We start from the raw sequence: 18,691 nt of genomic DNA on the forward strand, positions 1-18,691 counted from the left end.
TCAAAATTCCCACTTAACAAGGGTTTAAAAACTCCCATTTGTCTCTTACGTGAGACTTCACCTATTAGGTCATCCAAGAGGGAAGTGGGGTATCCCCTTAGTGAGAACATAGTTCTCAAAACATCACATTCAACACTAAAGTCAGAGTCAAGGCTTACAATACGAGCTGCCCTCACCAGTTGTCCCTTAACGACCGATCTTTTCTGGAAGTTAGGGTGGCAACTGGTGAAGTGCAGGAATGAGTTAGAGTATGTAGTTTTTCTATGGATAGTGGACACAAAAACATTTAAGTCATCCCTTTTCTCAAGCCATATATCTAAGTACGCTATGGCTTGAGTACTAAAGGATGATGTAAATTTCAAAAAAGGGGTAGAAGCATTAAAAATATCTGTAATGCTTTGCCCAAATACTTCATCCCCATCGAACAAAATAAAAATGTCGTCCAAATATCTAGTGTAAAAGTGAATTCTCTGACTCAGTGTATCATTCTTGAATACGTAATTTTTCTCCCAGAAGGCCATTACCATATTGGCTAAACTTGCCCCGCATGGGGAACCCATTGCCACCCCAACTTTCTGACGGTAGAAGTTCTCACCTAACTTGAAAAAGTTGTTATATAAAATTATTTCAAGTAGTTCTATCACTAACGAAGTTTCATTGCTGGGGGTGTTTTTCTCTTTTAATGTGGCTGCTACCCACTCCAAGGCTATATCATGGGGGATACACGTGTAAAGATCTTTAACGTCCACTGTAAGGAAGTTATAGTTGGTTTGGTATTTTATTGTGTTGATTTTAGACAAAAAAGACCAGGAATCCTTACAAATGTAAATCTCGTCTGCCAGATATTTTTTAAGAATAGAGTCAACTACGTTCGCACATGTGTAAGTGGGTGAACCTCTACTATCCACTAAGGGCCGCATCGGAGGTTTACTGATGTTCTTATGAATTTTTGGTATACCAAATAACCTAGGATATTTAGGATGTAAAACTAGCATGTAGTTGTAACGGTCCTCATTTAACCTGCCTTCAATGTACATGTCTTCAATACTGGTCCTAATAGTGGAATAAGCCCTGTTAGTTTCAGATCTAGAACTAAATTCATATGCGTCGTCGTCAACCAATTTAGTCATTCTATCAAAATAATCATCCTGGTCAAAAATAACAGCCCCTCCTCCCTTGTCAGGTTTACACACACGTAGATTATGGACTTGAATAAATTCAAGTAGTTCATTCTCTTTGTTATTTGCAAACCTTGTATGGGTTTTAGTCAAAAGTTTAGAATTGTGTCTCAAGTCCAACTCACACATAGTTTCAAATAGTTGAAGCAACGGGTGCAAGGGTGGGTTGAACGTACTAGGGATCCTAAATGGGTTACTGTTGTTACCATTAGACTCATACCCCCCAAGCATCAAACTAAAATTCAATTTCCGGGTAAAAAATTTTATATCCAAAGTTGTGTTAACAATGTTAAAGTTGTTTTTGGGGACATAGGTGTATCCTTTGTCTAGTAAGTCAATTAGTTCGTCAGGTATAGTTACAGGGGAAAATTGTAGGTCTTAAAATCCCCGGAATCGTTGACCCTAATCTTTGGCTTAGATGAATCTAAGTCAAGCCCATCATGCCTCAAATCAACAACATCACCCACCACTGATGAACTTAATTCAACATTATTACGTGACACATTCAAACAGTCATTCAGTAGTAAAAGATTGTCCGATAGTGTGTCGTTGTCACATGTTATCACTGGCTGTAATTCAGTAAACTGATCAAAATTAAAACTTTCATCAAAACTAGTGTGTTCTAAGTTTACAAGGTTAAAGTTGTCCATCAAACCATCAGACTCAGACTCATCGTGATCACAAAGACTAATAACGTCAATCACGTGTGTCTTGGTCCCTTCATCCTGTTGTAGTACGCATTGTTCCTTTGTTTGGGTATGGCCCCCTGACGTGCACCTTCGTGAAAAACCTGGTGGCCTTGGTTTTGTTGAAACATTTGTCCATTTGAGGTGTTACCTTTGTTACGGTTCAATAACCATTCACTACGTCTCACAGTAGGTGCATTACCAGCACCCGATGCAAAATTAGGTGCCCCAGGACCACTCTGGAACCTCACGTTATTAGTGGAAGTATTAATCACCCCTCTATCAGTTGGCAAGTCATCAACGGAAAGGACATTACTTTTGACTAAAACCCATACAAGGTTTGCAAATAACAAAGAGAATGAACTACTTGAATTTATTCAAGTCCATAATCTACGTGTGTGTAAACCTGACAAGGGAGGAGGGGCTGTTATTTTTGACCAGGATGATTATTTTGATAGAATGACTAAATTGGTTGACGACGACGCATATGAATTTAGTTCTAGATCTGAAACTAACAGGGCTTATTCCACTATTAGGACCAGTATTGAAGACATGTACATTGAAGGCAGGTTAAATGATGACCGTTACAACTACATGCTAGTTTTACATCCTAAATATCCTAGGTTATTTGGTATACCAAAAATTCATAAGAACATCAGTAAACCTCCGATGCGGCCCTTAGTGGATAGTAGAGGTTCACCCACTTACACATGTGCGAAAGTAGTTGACTCTATTCTTAAAAAATATCTGGCAGACAAGATTTACATTTGTAAGGATTCCTGGTCTTTTTTGTCTAAAATCAACACAATAAAATACCAAACCAACTATAACTTCCTTACAGTGGACGTTAAAGATCTTTACACGTGCATCCCCCATGATATAGCCTTGGAGTGGGTAGCAGCCACATTAAAAGAGAAAAACGCCCCCAGCAATGAAACTTCGTTAGTGATAGAACTACTTGAAATAATTTTATATAACAACTTTTTCAAGTTAGGTGAGAACTTCTACCGTCAGAAAGTTGGGGTGGCAATGGGTTCCCCATGCGGGGCAAGTTTAGCCAATATGGTAATGGCCTTCTGGGAGAAAAACTACGTATTCAAGAATGATGCACTGAGTCAGAGAATTCACTTTTACACTAGATATTTGGACGATATTTTTATTTTGTTCGATGGGGATGAAGTATTCGGGCAAAGCATTACAGATATTTTTAATGCTTCTACCCCTTTTTTGAAATTTACATCATCCTTTAGTACTCAAGCCATAGCGTACTTAGATATATGGCTTGAGAAAAGGGACGACTTAAATGTTTTTGTGTCCACTATCCATAGGAAAACTACATACTCTAACTCATTCCTGCACTTCACCAGTTGCCACCCTAACTTTCAGAAAAGATCAGTCGTTAAGGGACAACTGGTGAGGGCAGCTCGTATTGTAAGCCTTGACTCTGACTTTAGCGTTGAATGTGAACTTTTGAGAACTATGTTCTCACTAAGGGGATACCCCACTTCCCTCTTGGACGATCTAATAGGTGAAGTCTCACGTAAGAGACAAATGGGAGTTTTTAAACCCTTGTTAAGTGGGAATTTTGAGCCAGCAGTGAATAATGTAGAAACGGATTCGGGGAATGTAACTACAGTTATTACCAATTGGTCTATTAATGGTACAGTGCAACACTCCATTGTGAATGACAATCAGCCTAGACTTATTTTAACTTACAATGTTAATAGTTATGGAGTAGTTGACATTATCAAAAAGAACTGGGACATTTTTAAAACTAACCCATGTCGATATAACAAAGTTAGTACTAGGCCGCAAATTACATTTAGAAGAGGAAGTAACTTGAAAAACTTACTTGAAAGACATCCAAGTCATTTTGTAAAAACACCTGGCACTTTCAAATGTCAGAGTTGTAGTAGATGTAGTAGTATTCTTGAGACCAACAAGTTTACTATAAATGGAAGAACACATAAGATACAATACAGAACAAATTGTAACACCCGTAGGGTTGTTTACTTGGCCCTTTGCCAACATTGTCCTGGATTCTACGTAGGTAAGACCGACCGTAGACTCCAGGACCGTATATATGAGCACCTTTACGCTATTAATAAGAACAAGCAGGAGAACGCGTTAGCTAATCATATATCTGTGAATACAGACCATTGTTTTAAATTTGTGATTATTGATCAAGTTTTTGAACACCAGCAGGGGGCCCCATTACCTTTGCTTCTTGAGGAAAAAGAACTGAAATGGCAAATAAAACTGAACTCTTATTCTTTCCCTGGTCTGAATGACCTATGTTCAATCAGTTGTTTGCTTAAACTTAGAAGTTTAAGACGTTAGAGGCAACCTCTGAGTCAAATGTATTTTTATTATTTATTTAGTGCTGAAGGTGTATTTATTAACATCACAGCACATTTATGAACACTTTTAGTAGAATACCTTTTGTACAATTTTTTGTATAATTTTTTGTACAATGGTTAAAATTCGATATGTGGATCCTTAAGTTACGTTTTAACAACTTATTACTGAGTTGCACACACACATTTATACATTTTCTTGTCTTTTTAACTTTTACACATACTTTGTTACATATACATGTATATATATACCTTTTATAACCTTTGCTAGATTACATTTTTTTTTTTTTTTTTTTTTTTTTTTTTATTAGTGTATGTACTTTGCACAAACTTATGCTTTATTAGGTGATATACTACACAGTTGATAGTATACACCTGATATTATATGCAAGTTTGAGTTAAAAGAATATAGGGTTATTTTGTTTAATAGTATGTGGAGAATACAGCTTTAATTGTTAATTAATGATGATTGTTCTCATTAACAGAAGGCAAACGACTATTTAAGGGGACTGTATACATGTTTTAATTTGTTCTGAGGAAGTCATCCTATTTGGGTGACGAAAAGCGCTTAAACTTCTTTTGAATAAAGTGTCAGTGTTCATTTTAACACTTTGTGATTCTTTGACAATTTCAACACTGGTGGAAGAAGTCGTGTACGTTTGAAGTGCTTATTCTTGGTTTTTCGGAGCACTTCAGCCATTGTTGTAAACACAGTATTGGCATTCATTTATAAATGCTGGTACTGCATTCACACTCCCAACACAAAAAAAAGAATCTTCTCAACTTGAACAAAAAAAAGAGGTCTTATATATCAAACTATAGCAAGCTAATTGATACTACTGCAACAAGTACCTCACAAGCAGCCTGCAATAGTTAAATCACCATCATTTATCAGTGCCAGTACTGAGTACTGTACCAACACCACCACCATAGCCTTTGATAAAAATGTCTTCACAAGTTGAAAACCAAACAAAAATAGTCTTCTGCTGTCAAACTGTAGCAAGCTGTTTGCTACTAATGCAACAAGCAGATTACAGGCTTGCTGCAGTTAAAGCACCATTCACAGCACTTCTGCCATGCCCACAAATGCAGTATTGTTGATGCTGCACTTGCACAACTGTTGGCTGCACTCTCTGATAGCTTACACATGGGGCAGTTGGCCCCACCCTACTTATGGCTCTGATGGTTAATAACCTGCTCCTCACAATGGATGGAAAGTTTTGTTTCATCCTGGTCTCCCTAGGTCTTTCAGTTGTATTTGACATACATAACCCAAGATCTTGTTCAACAGCTTAAGGACCTACTGCAGAATATCCACAACAGTCCTTGACTGTTTTGCCTTACACCTCTCTCACCACACCCAGATGGCTATCTCTATTATCAATATATCTAATTGCCCTCTATGTTTTGGTGCTCCCCAAGATTTTATATTGAATCCACATTCGTTTACTGTGTCTATTCTGGGTACACTTTTGTTTACAGTGTGTATGCTGCCACTTGGTGGTGTTACCAGAAGGGAAGAACAACAGTATCTCTGCTACGTAAATGATACTCAGATTTACCTCTGCTTCCCTAATGACCATTTTGTTTACTTTAAAACAACTGAAAGTTGCATGGAAGTTATTGCTTTACAGATAAGTCAAAACCAGCTCACACTCAACATGTCCAAATGTTCACAATTGTCTACATACAGTCCCTACACTGCCACTAACCTTCCATCATACATGGAGATCATAAACTGGAGTTTTCATTAAATTCACAATCTCAGGGTGATCCTCAATGACTGTACTTCTTGTTCTCATCTTCCAAGGAACATTACTTTGAATTACATACCTTATTCCATCAGGATGCTAGTAGCTCTGTTGGCACAGAGGGATAAAGCCCTGACTACAACGCAGACAACTCAATTTTTAATTAGTGAATTGGACTCATTAAATATGGCACAGAGGCACAACAATAATACTCCTTCTGATAGCCTTCCTTGAGGGTGGTAGAAAAAGGGATGGCAAGCTGGTGGGAAAGGACATTTCTAGTTTCTCAGATGAGACCAGATGGCTTCAATTAAGCACATGGTGGGTTTACAGGGATGTGACTACTTCAACGCCCAGGGTGGGGCAGCCGTCACAATAACCATGCCTCATAGATTGCTAGCTTCTTGACTGGCACAAATACGTGCCACAGGTGAGGACTGAACCTTGACACAACTATGTCTGCCTCTCACAAGCAACATAGTAGTTTCAGGCTCATTCAACCCCTGCAAGAATTCTACTATCCCAAGTTAAGGGTGGAGCCAATGATTTCTGGCCAAGAGGTAAAACACCCAGGTAGCTCCATTATAATAAAAAGTGCAGGAAATTTAAGCTGAGAAGAGTTGTGCTCCCAAAAGAAGTACCTTAAACAGCCTGAAAAACCTGCAGTAAAAGAAATAATAAAGAATAAAAATTAATTAGAAGATTTACTAATGGCTGTGCAGGCCCTGATTATCTCCTGAGTGAATTACTGTAATGCCCTATACATGGCACTTTCTAATACTGACTGCAAACATTTTCAGCTAGGGTGCTTGTAGGAGCTGCCTAATGCCCGCACATTGCTCCTAACCTGCAGCCTCTCCCTGACAGAGAATGAATCATACTGATGGTTATCTAAGTCCCACATGATCATTCTCATTTACCTAAAGAAGGTTTTAGCCAAATACTAGACATCCTGGCATTTCTTCTCAACTGCCACTGGGCTGCTAGCCTTTCCTAGGTTAAAACTTTAATCGTTTTGACTTTGTTCTTTTTCTTTTCAGGCCCTAGAACTATAGATTTCACTATGATGGAAATGTTGAATGCCTACTACTGAGGACAACATTAGAAGGTTCATGAGGATGCATCTCTTTTCTTCTTATTTTGATTATATTATTGTACTCTATCATTCAATATCTCTCTACTCTTTACATTCCAGAGACAATATCAGGACTACCTAAGTCTTCTTTTATAAAAAAATAGGTCTCTCCTTAGCTATTCTTTTTCATCTTTCAGAATCTACCATCACTGAATCTCCTTCTGTCCTGTGACTTTTTGTTTCCTTCTTCATTTTTACTTCCTCACTACCTGACATCTATGAAACACAGATTCATGTACTTAATTATGCTACTCTTCAGCTTATTCTCTATTCTTCTCCTCCTACTGTGCCATCTTTCATCACACCCACAGTGTGAAAGTAGCAGACTCCAAGTCAGATTGCGGACCAGTCACGAGTGGAGTCCCACAGGGATCGGTCCTGGGTCCTCTCCTGTTTGGCATCTACTTCTCAGAAGGCCAGGCCAACATTGAGGGACTCTGACTGACCAAATTCCAGACAACTGCAAGCTGTGAGCCATTATTAGCTCCCAAGTGATGCAGACATCCTTTAGAAAGGTCTCACTGAGACCAATGACTGGTGTCGAAACCATGGCCTTAAGCTTAATGCCAAAAAATGCGTAGTTATCCCCTTTGGGAAAAACTCATTTCCCACTAATTACCACATCGATGTTACCCACTGAACACTGAAGACATTATAAGTGATCTGGGGACACAGTTTGACAGCAATCTCTCCTTCGACCACCACATTGACACTGTGGTCAGAAAGTCCTTCTGTGTGGCACATCTCATTACCAAGGGTTTTGCATCCAGGAAGAAAGTGGTCATCATTTCTCTCTACTCTTCCCTCATTAGACCAATCATAGATTATAATGCCCCATTTGGCATGTACCTCACTAGACACCTGCAACAGTTGGAGAGGCCACAAAAGTACCTCACAAAAAGGATACTAGGCCTTAAACACATGTCCTACATGGACAGACTAAAAAATCGCCATCTATTCTCTGTCGCATATCGTCTACTAAGAGGCGATCTCTGCTTGACTTACAAAGCCATGTCTGAACCAGCTCTGTTAGAAACGTTACATCTAAAGAAATCCCAATCCCTCCACACCACACACTCCAGAGACCTCAACTTCATTACCATAATCAACAGAACATGCTGGAGGGACAGGTTCATAACCCAGACACAACCCATGCTCTGGAATATATTTCCCATACATGTCAAGCAGTGCACCTCACTAGCCCTTTTCAAGTGAAATCTTGATGAGTGGATGGGTAATAGAAAGTTCATCCAGGGGATCACTCCAGTGGCTCTACTTGATAGAGGCACTGGGAACTAATGATGGCAGGCACAATGCCAGGGCACATCTATGGGCTAGGCATGTAAAGCCCCCAGGACCATTAGCCTAGTACACACCTATGAACCTACCATGACTCAATAACATCTCTCAACATCTCTCCAACTCTGTCCCAACCACCTATCCATACTTCCTCTTTACACACATTTCACCAAACCTGTTTAATATTGCCCCTCACCTTTATTCCAAACATAGACTGATTAACTGCTCTTCAACTTAAACCAAAATAAAATCAAGTGCAAGAATCCTCTCCAAAAACAAGTATGCATAATTCCCCAATATACTAAAATCTTTCTAGGAGGAGATATACATCCTAATCCTGGTCCAACCTATCACAATGAACACAAAGACAATTCTCTCCCACACACTTCTGTAACTCAACAACAGCTAATCCTAACCATGGTGATCTAATTTTTGCTGCAATAAATGTTAGAAGTATAAGAAATACAATTGTTGAACAACATATCTAAATTACCCAGCATAAGCCTGATGTTCTCACTGTAGCTGAAACTTGGCTTAAACCGAGGCTAAACAATGCCAAAGTTATACCTCCTGGTTGTATTATCATCCACATTGACCATATAAAGAAGAAAAGTGTCTGGTATTGTTTTACTATTTCTCAGTACCTACCACATTTCCCCTTACAGAAAACCAACACCAAAATTCAGTTCAGCACAGCTTCTTATTGCTTTCCTCAAAATAAACAATTATAAGCAAATAGGTATTTCTGCCCCTTATATCCCTCCCGGCAACAATACAGTTATACTGGAAGATATCCTACATTGACTATCCATAATATTTCCACAAGAAAAAATATTACTAGATGATGTGAATGTCCATGAACTCTAACTCCTCTACATCTAGCATGAACTTATACGGTTTCACACAACTAATTAATTATCATACATTATAGCAAGACATCAAATTCTGTATGAAACTGGATCCTAGTATCAGACCCTAGCAAATACTCCACCACAGGTACAATGTCAGACTCTTTCAGTGATCATCTCCAAATCTATACAACCAGACATCTCACACGCCCAGTTAAACAATGTATTTATAACACAACACAAAATCTTTCCAAGTTTAACCAGAAATGTTCATTACTACCTTATCATCTATTAATTGAAATGTCCTAAAAGTCCTCCCCTTAGATGATCCTGTAATTGAATTCAATACAACTTTTCTAAATATCCTAAATAGCCTTGCACCTCATAGAAGGATGAGATTGAAAAAATAATGCAATTTGTTTATCCAAAAAGAGTAGACTGCTAATGTTAGATACAGAAAAAGCACGGAAAGAATGTCAAAAATATAAAACACCTCATATCTTGAAAACTTCAGAATGCTTCACAATTGCACTAAAAAGCAAATAAATGAAGACAAAAAAACTATGCTATAATAACTTTCAGTACAATACTAAACACAACTCTAAAAAATGTTGGACATCCATTAAGGAAATCTTACATCCCGGCCAAAAATTCAACCCAAACTCTCTCCCGATAACTCATCACTCAAAACAGTGATATAGTTTAACTCTTATTTTATAGATAGTATAGCATCTCTAACCAAGGATTCCTCAACATTTAATCTCAACCCTGACCAATAGCCACATATCACCACATCCACATTTACCTTCAAACATGTGCCCACATCCTATATAAAGCTACTGTTAAACAAATTTAAACCATGCTCTTCTACAGCTGATGACCTTCCAAGTGACTACCTAAAAACAACAGCCAATAGCATTGCCTATCCTGTCTCAATCCAAGTCAGTCAAGGAACCCCACATTCCCTCTCTCTCTCACTGGAAAAAGCCACACATTATCCCTCTGCACAAAGGAGGAAATTCAACAGACATTAATAACTTTAGCCCTATAGCAATCTTACCTCCCCTCGCCAAAATACTTGAAAAATGAAAAAATGTTAAGTGTCTTATTGAAATATTTGAAAAATATTGTCTTCTTAAAAATAGAATAAAATAGTTAACTTTAATGTTTTATATGTATTGAGATATAAATGTATTTATATGTATATATGGGTCTACTTTGTTTCATTGAAAGCTCATTTCACTGAATTTCAATTCACCCTGACCAAATCGCTGAAAGCTCAAATTACTGAAAACTCATTTCACCGAATCTCATTTCACTGAAGTGAAGTACTGGCACTGTGTAGAGTACTGTAAGGCAAGTAAAAGGTATATGCCCTTTTCCTCACTGTAGTGTGATCCTAGAGTTAGTATTTATAGTTAGGGGGTATGTGTGGGGCTTAGCCCCTCACTTAGTTTGGGTATGTATTGTCTTCTGGAAAGAGTTAGTCAACAGTGTTGTAAGTATGCATGTCTATGGTTTAAAATGCATTGTTTTGAAGCTTTTGGTGACATATAATATAAAACCAAACTAGGTGGGGTGCTACACCCCACACCCCCTCCCCCCAATGTGGGGAGCTGTGCACCCCACACACACTCTAACTATATATACTAACTCCAGGATTGCACTACAGCGGGGAAAAGGGGGCTACCTTAGCACCCATTGCTACACCTGTCCTCTGTTGGTAAATTCTCCCATTAAACTCAAAGAAATTATTTCTCAAAACTAAATCTAAAAGAACAAAGATCTTATTAATTTCTATTTTATCAAAGTTTCCATTCTGTTCCAAATATAATTTTACAAATTATAATCCTTGAATCTGATCTATACCAGTTTAAAGAGATCTAATATTTACTGTTACCATAATTTTTTCAGAACCAGTTAATTTGTATTCTCTTAAGGAGTTCAGAAAGTTCCATGAATTCCTTATAAAAAAAATACTTTTCTGTACAATAGGGTTTAAAATAGAATCCAAGTAACTAGAAATAGTTAATGTTTTATTTTTAGGGGGCTGAAACTATAGCTCTAAAACTTGTATCTTGTAAATTCCAATGTATTTTTGGAATTCCAAGTAATTTACCTATTTCAGGTTGCTCTATGCTTAAAAAAAAATCAAACAAATCAACATCTAAATAGCCACTATTAAACATCTCAAAGTGTGTATCATCACTCATTTGATAACATCTTCTAACAAATTATTTATTAAATAAAAGGTAACCATCTCTGTTCAACATACTTGTAATCTTATTAATGTAAGTGGACTGTTCCTTCACTACCACTCCGCACCTTTTGCCTGCTTTCATATAGCGGAGTTCAGATGAACCTATAAGTTTATTTAAAGATATTCTACAGCCTTACTTAATTTGTACTTTTTATATTTACACTTATTCACCAATTATTCTTTATGTTGATACACTTATTTCTATTCATAAATCAAATTCAGCTTCACACATTTTAGCAAACACATTTAAAGTTGACCATAAAGGTGGAATAAAAACACTGGGTTTTCTCCAAACTATCAAATGTTCCTTTTCATTAACTAAGATTCAGTATTCTAACATATAACTTGAAATCTTTAATAAATTCAATATATCTTGCTTGTCTTGTAGGAATAAAATTGAAATCATAAGACAAAACTTTTAATTCATCATCAGAAAAAACATACTGACTTAAATTAAGCACAATATTTTGTTTTATTAGCAGCTCTATCCCTTCCCCGAACCTTTTTTCTGACTCCTTGTCTCTCTGTAGTTGTTGTTGGGCTTTGGAGCTAAAGTCCATGTCCCCTTTTGGAAAAAAAGGGAAAATATTTTGTTTTACATTGTTGCCATTACTTTCTGCCTGCTTATTGGCTTCTACCACTGTATCATTCCCTTCTGAATGGGAAACAGTCTCTGATGCTGAGCGAAATTCATCAAGCTGGCTAACATCATTGCCAGCTGTAACACCTGTACCAGTTGCTTCTTTTATTTTCACTTCAGTTTCAGTGTTACCATTCAGCAAATAAACCTTTTTGTTCGCATATGCCTCAGAATCCCTTTTAAGTTTTTTAACTTTATGATTAATAATGGTTTGTACATATCTTTTAATTCTAACAGCAACATTTTCATACTGAGACATATGAAAAGCAAAATCAGGGTGTCGAACAATGTCTTCATTAAGTTTAAAAATGTCTTCCTTTAACAAAGGGAGCTGCTTTTTGTAATGGCCTATCAAAATTTTCAGCAATGCTAATCCAGTGTTGTTATACAAATTAACAATGTTTTGATAAATGGAATCAGTGTATTTAATTCCATTAGGAAACCGGTATACTCTCAACCCTTATGTTACTTGTCTGAATTCAACACACCTTCTCAAGTACATCACCTCCTGTTCTAATGATTTTACTTGAGTAACTTTTTCTCCAAAAAAACACTAGAACTTTACAATTGATTAAATGTCCCACATTAATGTCACTAGAATTTGTTCTGAAGAAATATTCAGAAGAAAGGGATTTACGTCAGCTTCTTTGGTAAGGGGACTGATGTTAAAAACGTACATGTTCCTTTCTTTAAACACTACGCACTGGTTGCTTGCCCAAGAACAAAGATTCGAACAAGAGGAGGAGGAACCAGCTTGCTGTAATTCCAAATTGTCTATGGCTTCATTAGTATGCACTTTCAAATTAAACTTCTGTAAAGCTCCTTGTATCTGCTTGTTAGTATTTTGAATAGTTTGCAGCAAACCTCTCAATTCATCAGGGATGGAATATGTGGTCAAATATAAATCCATAGAAAAAATGGTCTATTGACTTTCAGTGGCTGCTTCTGAATTCATCATTTATTCATGGCTACTTCACACAGTCTTTTAACAAGAAAATGCTGCACCCAGAACAAAACGTATAACACCACCACTAAACCAGGTTAGAGGAAAATAAACATAAAAGAACCACAAAATGGATGCGGCTATAATCTTGCAGCTGTCAGCAGGGTGAAAAACTAAACAACGTTTTTTAGTGCTTTTGTTCCTTTAATTATATACAATGAAACTCCATCAGAAAAATACATACTCAGCTTATTCACTTGCTTTTAAATAACTTTGGGTGCCAAATACACTCAAATCCATCCAATCACAGTATTCTCCATAATCACATGCCAAAATTAATCAAATCTTATTATAGTGTAAGTCTTAAACATAAATAACAGTAATAAATGTTAAATATAAATACATATAAATACATTTATATATATATATATATATATATATATATATATATATATATATATATGTGTGTGTGTGTATATATATATATATATATATATATATATATATATATATATATATATATATTTAAATACAGGTCTACTTTGTTTCACTGAAAGCTCATTTCACTGAATTTGAATTCACCCTGACCGAATCACTGAAAGCTCATTTCACCGAATCTAATCTCATTTCACTGAAGTGAAGTACTGGCACTGTGTAGGGTACTGTAAGGCAAGTAAAATGTATATGCCTTTTTCCCCACTGTAGTGCAATCCTGGAGTTAGTATATAAATAAAATAGTTAACATTAATGTTTTTATATGCATTTAGACATAAATGTATTTATATTTATCAGTGTTATTTATGCTTAAGATGTACACTATAATGAGATTTGATTAATTTTAGCACGTGATTATTCAGAGTACTGTGATAGGTTGAATTTGAATGTATTTGGCACCCAAAGTTATTTAAAAGCAAGGGAAAAAGCTGAGTATGCATTTTTCTGATGATGATCCATTGTATATAAATAAATGAACAAAGTGCTAAAAGACATTGTTTAGTTTTTTGCCCTGCTGACATTTACAAGATTATAGCCATTTCCATTTGGTGGTTGTTTTATGTTTATTTTCCTCTAACCCAGTTTAGTTGTAGTGTTGCTTGAAAAATGCATTCAAAAACAATTGCTAGACTATCTCCTGCAGAAAGAATTTGTATCTACTAAACAACATGGCTTTAGTCCTTCCCATAGTACTAGCACTGCCCTTTTAACCTATACAGATACTATCAGTAAAGCTAGAGATAACAGCAGACTAGTCTGTTCCTTATTTCTGGACTTCTCTAAAACCTTTGGCACAGTTTGTCACAGCAAATTTCTACTTAAAATGTCCTCACTAGGTCTCTCTCAGCCCATCCATCTGTGGTTTAAAAGCTACCTCTTCAATAGGTATTAGTAAAATGGCATTCCACTTTCTCTACTTACCTATTAGTCACTACCAGTGTACCACAAGGCTCTATCATTGGTCCCCTCCTCCTTAACATTTTCACAAACACCCACTATTCATCCACACAACAGGCCACCATAATACAATACACAGATGATTCCACTCTTATTTGCACATCTGACAACATGGCACACCTCCAAAAAATTTACTCCAGAAGCTTTAATAACCACTGAAACATGGCTTTTTAACTCACAACTCATGCTCATCCCAACAAAAAACAAACTACTACTTTTTCCCCAAATCCCTCTCACATGAAAAAACAAAATTTGAAATCCTCTCTCTTGATAATACAACCACTGAAATCACTTTTCATAGCAAACTATTAGGGGTGATAGTGGATGATAACCTTACGTTCGACCTGTGTATACAAAACTGCAAAGGAAAACTCATCAAAAACTAGGAATGCTTTACAAAGCCAAAAACATTCTTGCTGATGCAAATAAAACTATACTTGCCACTACTTCTCTACTCCTCACTCTGCTTTATGGTGCTCGCATTACTTACTAACCTCCAGGCTTCACAAAAATAAAAACTTGAACAATGCTATAACAAAGTTGCTAAATTTGCAGCACATAACCCTTTCAGAACCCACTATTGTATAGCACTGAAAAGCCTAAATTGGTTAGAACTGTCACATCAACTAACATATGCACAATTTCTTACCACCTATAAAATTATCCAGCAGCCATCTGCCTCTCCAACACTAAAAAACATTCTACACAATTATGTTCCCAGTCAGTCATTATGATCCAATGACCAAAGACTTCTGTCTGTCTACAAACCTAGCAAATCTGCTGGGCATTGTCTATACTCGTGCAAGGCTGATAAGGCCTGGAACTCCTTATCTGTATTCATCAGATCTATATCCTTCCCCCCATCTTTCAAAACCACTCTTCAAGACTTCCCAGCTAAAATCTGACTCTGTTCTTGCTCAAAACCAGGATAAACTATATTGCTAAATCAATGTGAACAAGTATCTTTTCATTCCGTATACCTCCTTAACCTCCCTTCTTCACTTACTTCCTTACTGCTGTAAGGTGAAAGCACTTCCATATCCCCTGAGTGTTGTGGCTTCTCTATACAAATTTAAAATGTTCTCACATCATACAAGCAGCCTTCCACAGTGTGTATATGAACTAAGTCACATTTTAATAAGAAGTGGGGTAAATACAATAAAAACCATGTCAAAAATGACAATATTAAACTTAAATTCAAATATGAGCGCTTTCATCCAGACCAACATACAGACCTCATCAGAGATGTCCGTATATTAGTCTGGATGAAAGTGCTAAGATTTGAGTTAAAGTTTAATACTGTCATTTTGGACTTGTTTTTATTGTATTTACCCTACTTCTTATTGAAATGTGACTTATTTTCAATGGAAACTGTGGAAGGCTACTTGTATGATGTGAGAACATTTTAAATTTGTACAGAGAAGCTGCAACACTTGGGGAAGATGGAAGTGCTTTCACCTTACAATTGAAAGTTGCCATAGCTATGGCAGAATGTTCAGAGGTTACTTCCTTACTGCTATCAAATTCTCTGCCCTGACTTTCTCTCTAAATATACCATAAGCCTGTTTATCCCACACTTTCTATTGCAATTCCTATTTCAATTAAACTAACCTACCTCTAATTTCTCTACAAACTAAAATTTGTCTAATATTAAAAGATTGTCATATACCTTGTATAGATGCTTAATGTTTTTATATTATGACTAATTTATTAAAACGTTTTAAACTGCAGATGTTTTTGCTTTATTTTTAAAGAGTGTAAAATTATTGTTCTTAAAACGTTTTAATAATTTGTAGTTTTTCTCCCCGAGCCTCTGCTGAAAATTGGTTTCTACCCAGTTGGATTTTCCTGGTAATCAAATGTCAATCAATCAATCAATCAATCAATAAATCTCTTTCACAGCAATATTGGATTACTTTTTACTTGAAGTTACCAGCAGTACAGAAATTTAAACTCGTTTTCTGATTTTTTTTTCTTAATGTCTGTTTATATTGTTTACTATTTTGACATTGTCTTACCTGTTTTATTGTTTCACAACGCACCTAGATGAATAGCCATATTAATAGAATTTGATTGTCTGACTGACCTACATCACAAACCATTTAGATCCAAGGGTGATGGATGAAAAGAATATGACCAACGACTTTGAGTAATACTAACAAAAATCCAAAATTAATTTGTTAAAAGGAGGCAGGAAGCTGGAATACGCTTCATAGTGAAATAAAGTATCATGAATAAATTCAAACTTCCATAACGAATCTAGATGAGCATATGGCTGAAATTAAGTTTTAGACATGTTAAAGGTAAACATCGTCCCCGTGCCAAGTACTTTGAACTGATTTGATTTGAAATGATACAGATCTCGTGGTAAAAAAAAAAAAATGAACTGTGCATGTTTTTCCAAACAATTAAGATAAAAGCATCTTGAAGACTCTTAGGTTATTAAAAAAGCTAATTTTTTTATGTTTTTTGTCCCTCCTCTGCATCAGCTTGTGGGAGCAGAAGTTCCAGAGTGCAGGCCCATTCTTACATGTGCTGCGTCTGTTATAGTGAGTACACATTACTTGGTTCAGTGTTCATTCTTGGCCTTTACATTATACTTGCAGTTGGCTAAGCTGCCATCCCTTGCCAAAGTCATCTGCTCATTTCCACCCCCTTTTGTTGGCTCCTCCAGTGCCTGGCCTACTAATCAATCGCAGGCCATCTGAAGCACTGTAAGAGCTTTATCCCTCTGTGCAGTGGAGCCAGCTACCACGATGGAATGTTTTTCGACAAAAAAAGGAAGTTCTATATATAACATCTATTTTTGATAGACAATATGGAACAACTAACACAACTATTTATTTTTGCATTGTTTGCATTTTTCATATACAGTATCAGTTGTCTCTGTACCTTGTCGGATAGGTGCATGTCGCCATTCATCCCCAAGATTCTCTCTCTGAGAACGACCCTGATAGTATATTTGCTCTTGTCCAGGTACTGATGGTGACTAAACAGACAAAAAAGTAAATCACACTAGTTTGAATGACAGAAGATATAATATATATAGATATGAATAAACAAAACATCAGAAAAAAATTAATCACCTATTAAGTCCACTGTTGTGGGATAGTGCCTAAACCACTTTCCATATGAGTACAGTAGAACACAGCAATGGAACCATGATTCTTAAACTAGTACTAAAACACATGCGCCTTTTGATCCAATTTGTCAACATTGGCTGCTACCAACAAAGGCACCACGCATCATTTACAAATATAAGGCAACAGTACAAAATTTATTTAACCATCTACTGGGTTTAACAATGATGAACCTTAAATCTTATACTCTAAAACTAGTACATACAGTAGCACACTTAAATGTTGGTTTAACAGCAGATATTGCCTTCTCTTACTATAGCTGTATAAACAAGATTCAGAATCCCTAGCAGCATGTTTTGGATTCCTGTAATAAACATCTCAGTGCAGACAAGTCTGTCTTCTCCAGGTAGAAAGCAAATAGATACTAGATAATTCTGCACTTTTTAAAATGCATAATAACTGTTACCATAAAATAAATTTAAAGCTGTTATTTTAACAATCAGTGGTTAGTGATCATAAACAGTGCAGGCATGGGTATAGCCAGCCTGCTGCTGTAACCTTTTGGGTAATGAGGCTCTGCCTATATGAAACTTCAACACACAAATGTAGCCTTGCTTTTAATTATCCTCAATACTCTGTAAAAGGCATCCACACATGTGCTCTCTCCCCAACTTGTGCAAAAAGATATTAACCTGGGGTCTGTCATTTGTGCATTGTTACTTGGGTTTCCTATGTCTGATGTACAGTGTGGTCAGCCTATGCATGGGTAAACACAACCTGGTATTGGTTTTGTATGCATCACTTTTACTGTAATGTATTTGCTTTACAATGAACTGAAGCTATGTGCAAACCACTGTCTCTTTGCCAGTGTGACAGCATATTGCACTGTCCTCCATCTACATGTTCAATCCCTGTGCTGACACTGCTGACTCATCCATCATCTTCTCATCTGGATCACCCTCCACTGCCTGGTTTACTAGGATTGCTCCTCCTGCAATGCCCCCTACTGTCACTGCCTCCTAAGTGTAATGTTGTGGAGCACTGAACATACTGAAAATACTT

The 18,691-nt window shown here is 36.6% G+C and overlaps 1 protein-coding gene across 1 annotated transcript in view; it reads right to left on the minus strand.

Moving 5' to 3' along the window:
• Window positions 1-18,691, minus strand: part of SHC3 (SHC adaptor protein 3) — a 583,606-nt gene that overhangs the window by 95,369 nt on the left and 469,546 nt on the right. The window contains exon 9 of the mRNA XM_044064309.1: window positions 17,442-17,538. Within this exon, the coding sequence (XP_043920244.1) occupies window positions 17,442-17,538 (97 nt within the window). The remainder of the gene's footprint in view (window positions 1-17,441; window positions 17,539-18,691) is intronic.

This window comes from Protopterus annectens, chromosome 2.part2 (assembly GCF_019279795.1).
Source record: "Protopterus annectens isolate FY-2018-M chromosome 2.part2, PAN1.0, whole genome shotgun sequence".
Lineage (NCBI taxonomy): Eukaryota > Metazoa > Chordata > Ceratodontiformes > Protopteridae > Protopterus > Protopterus annectens.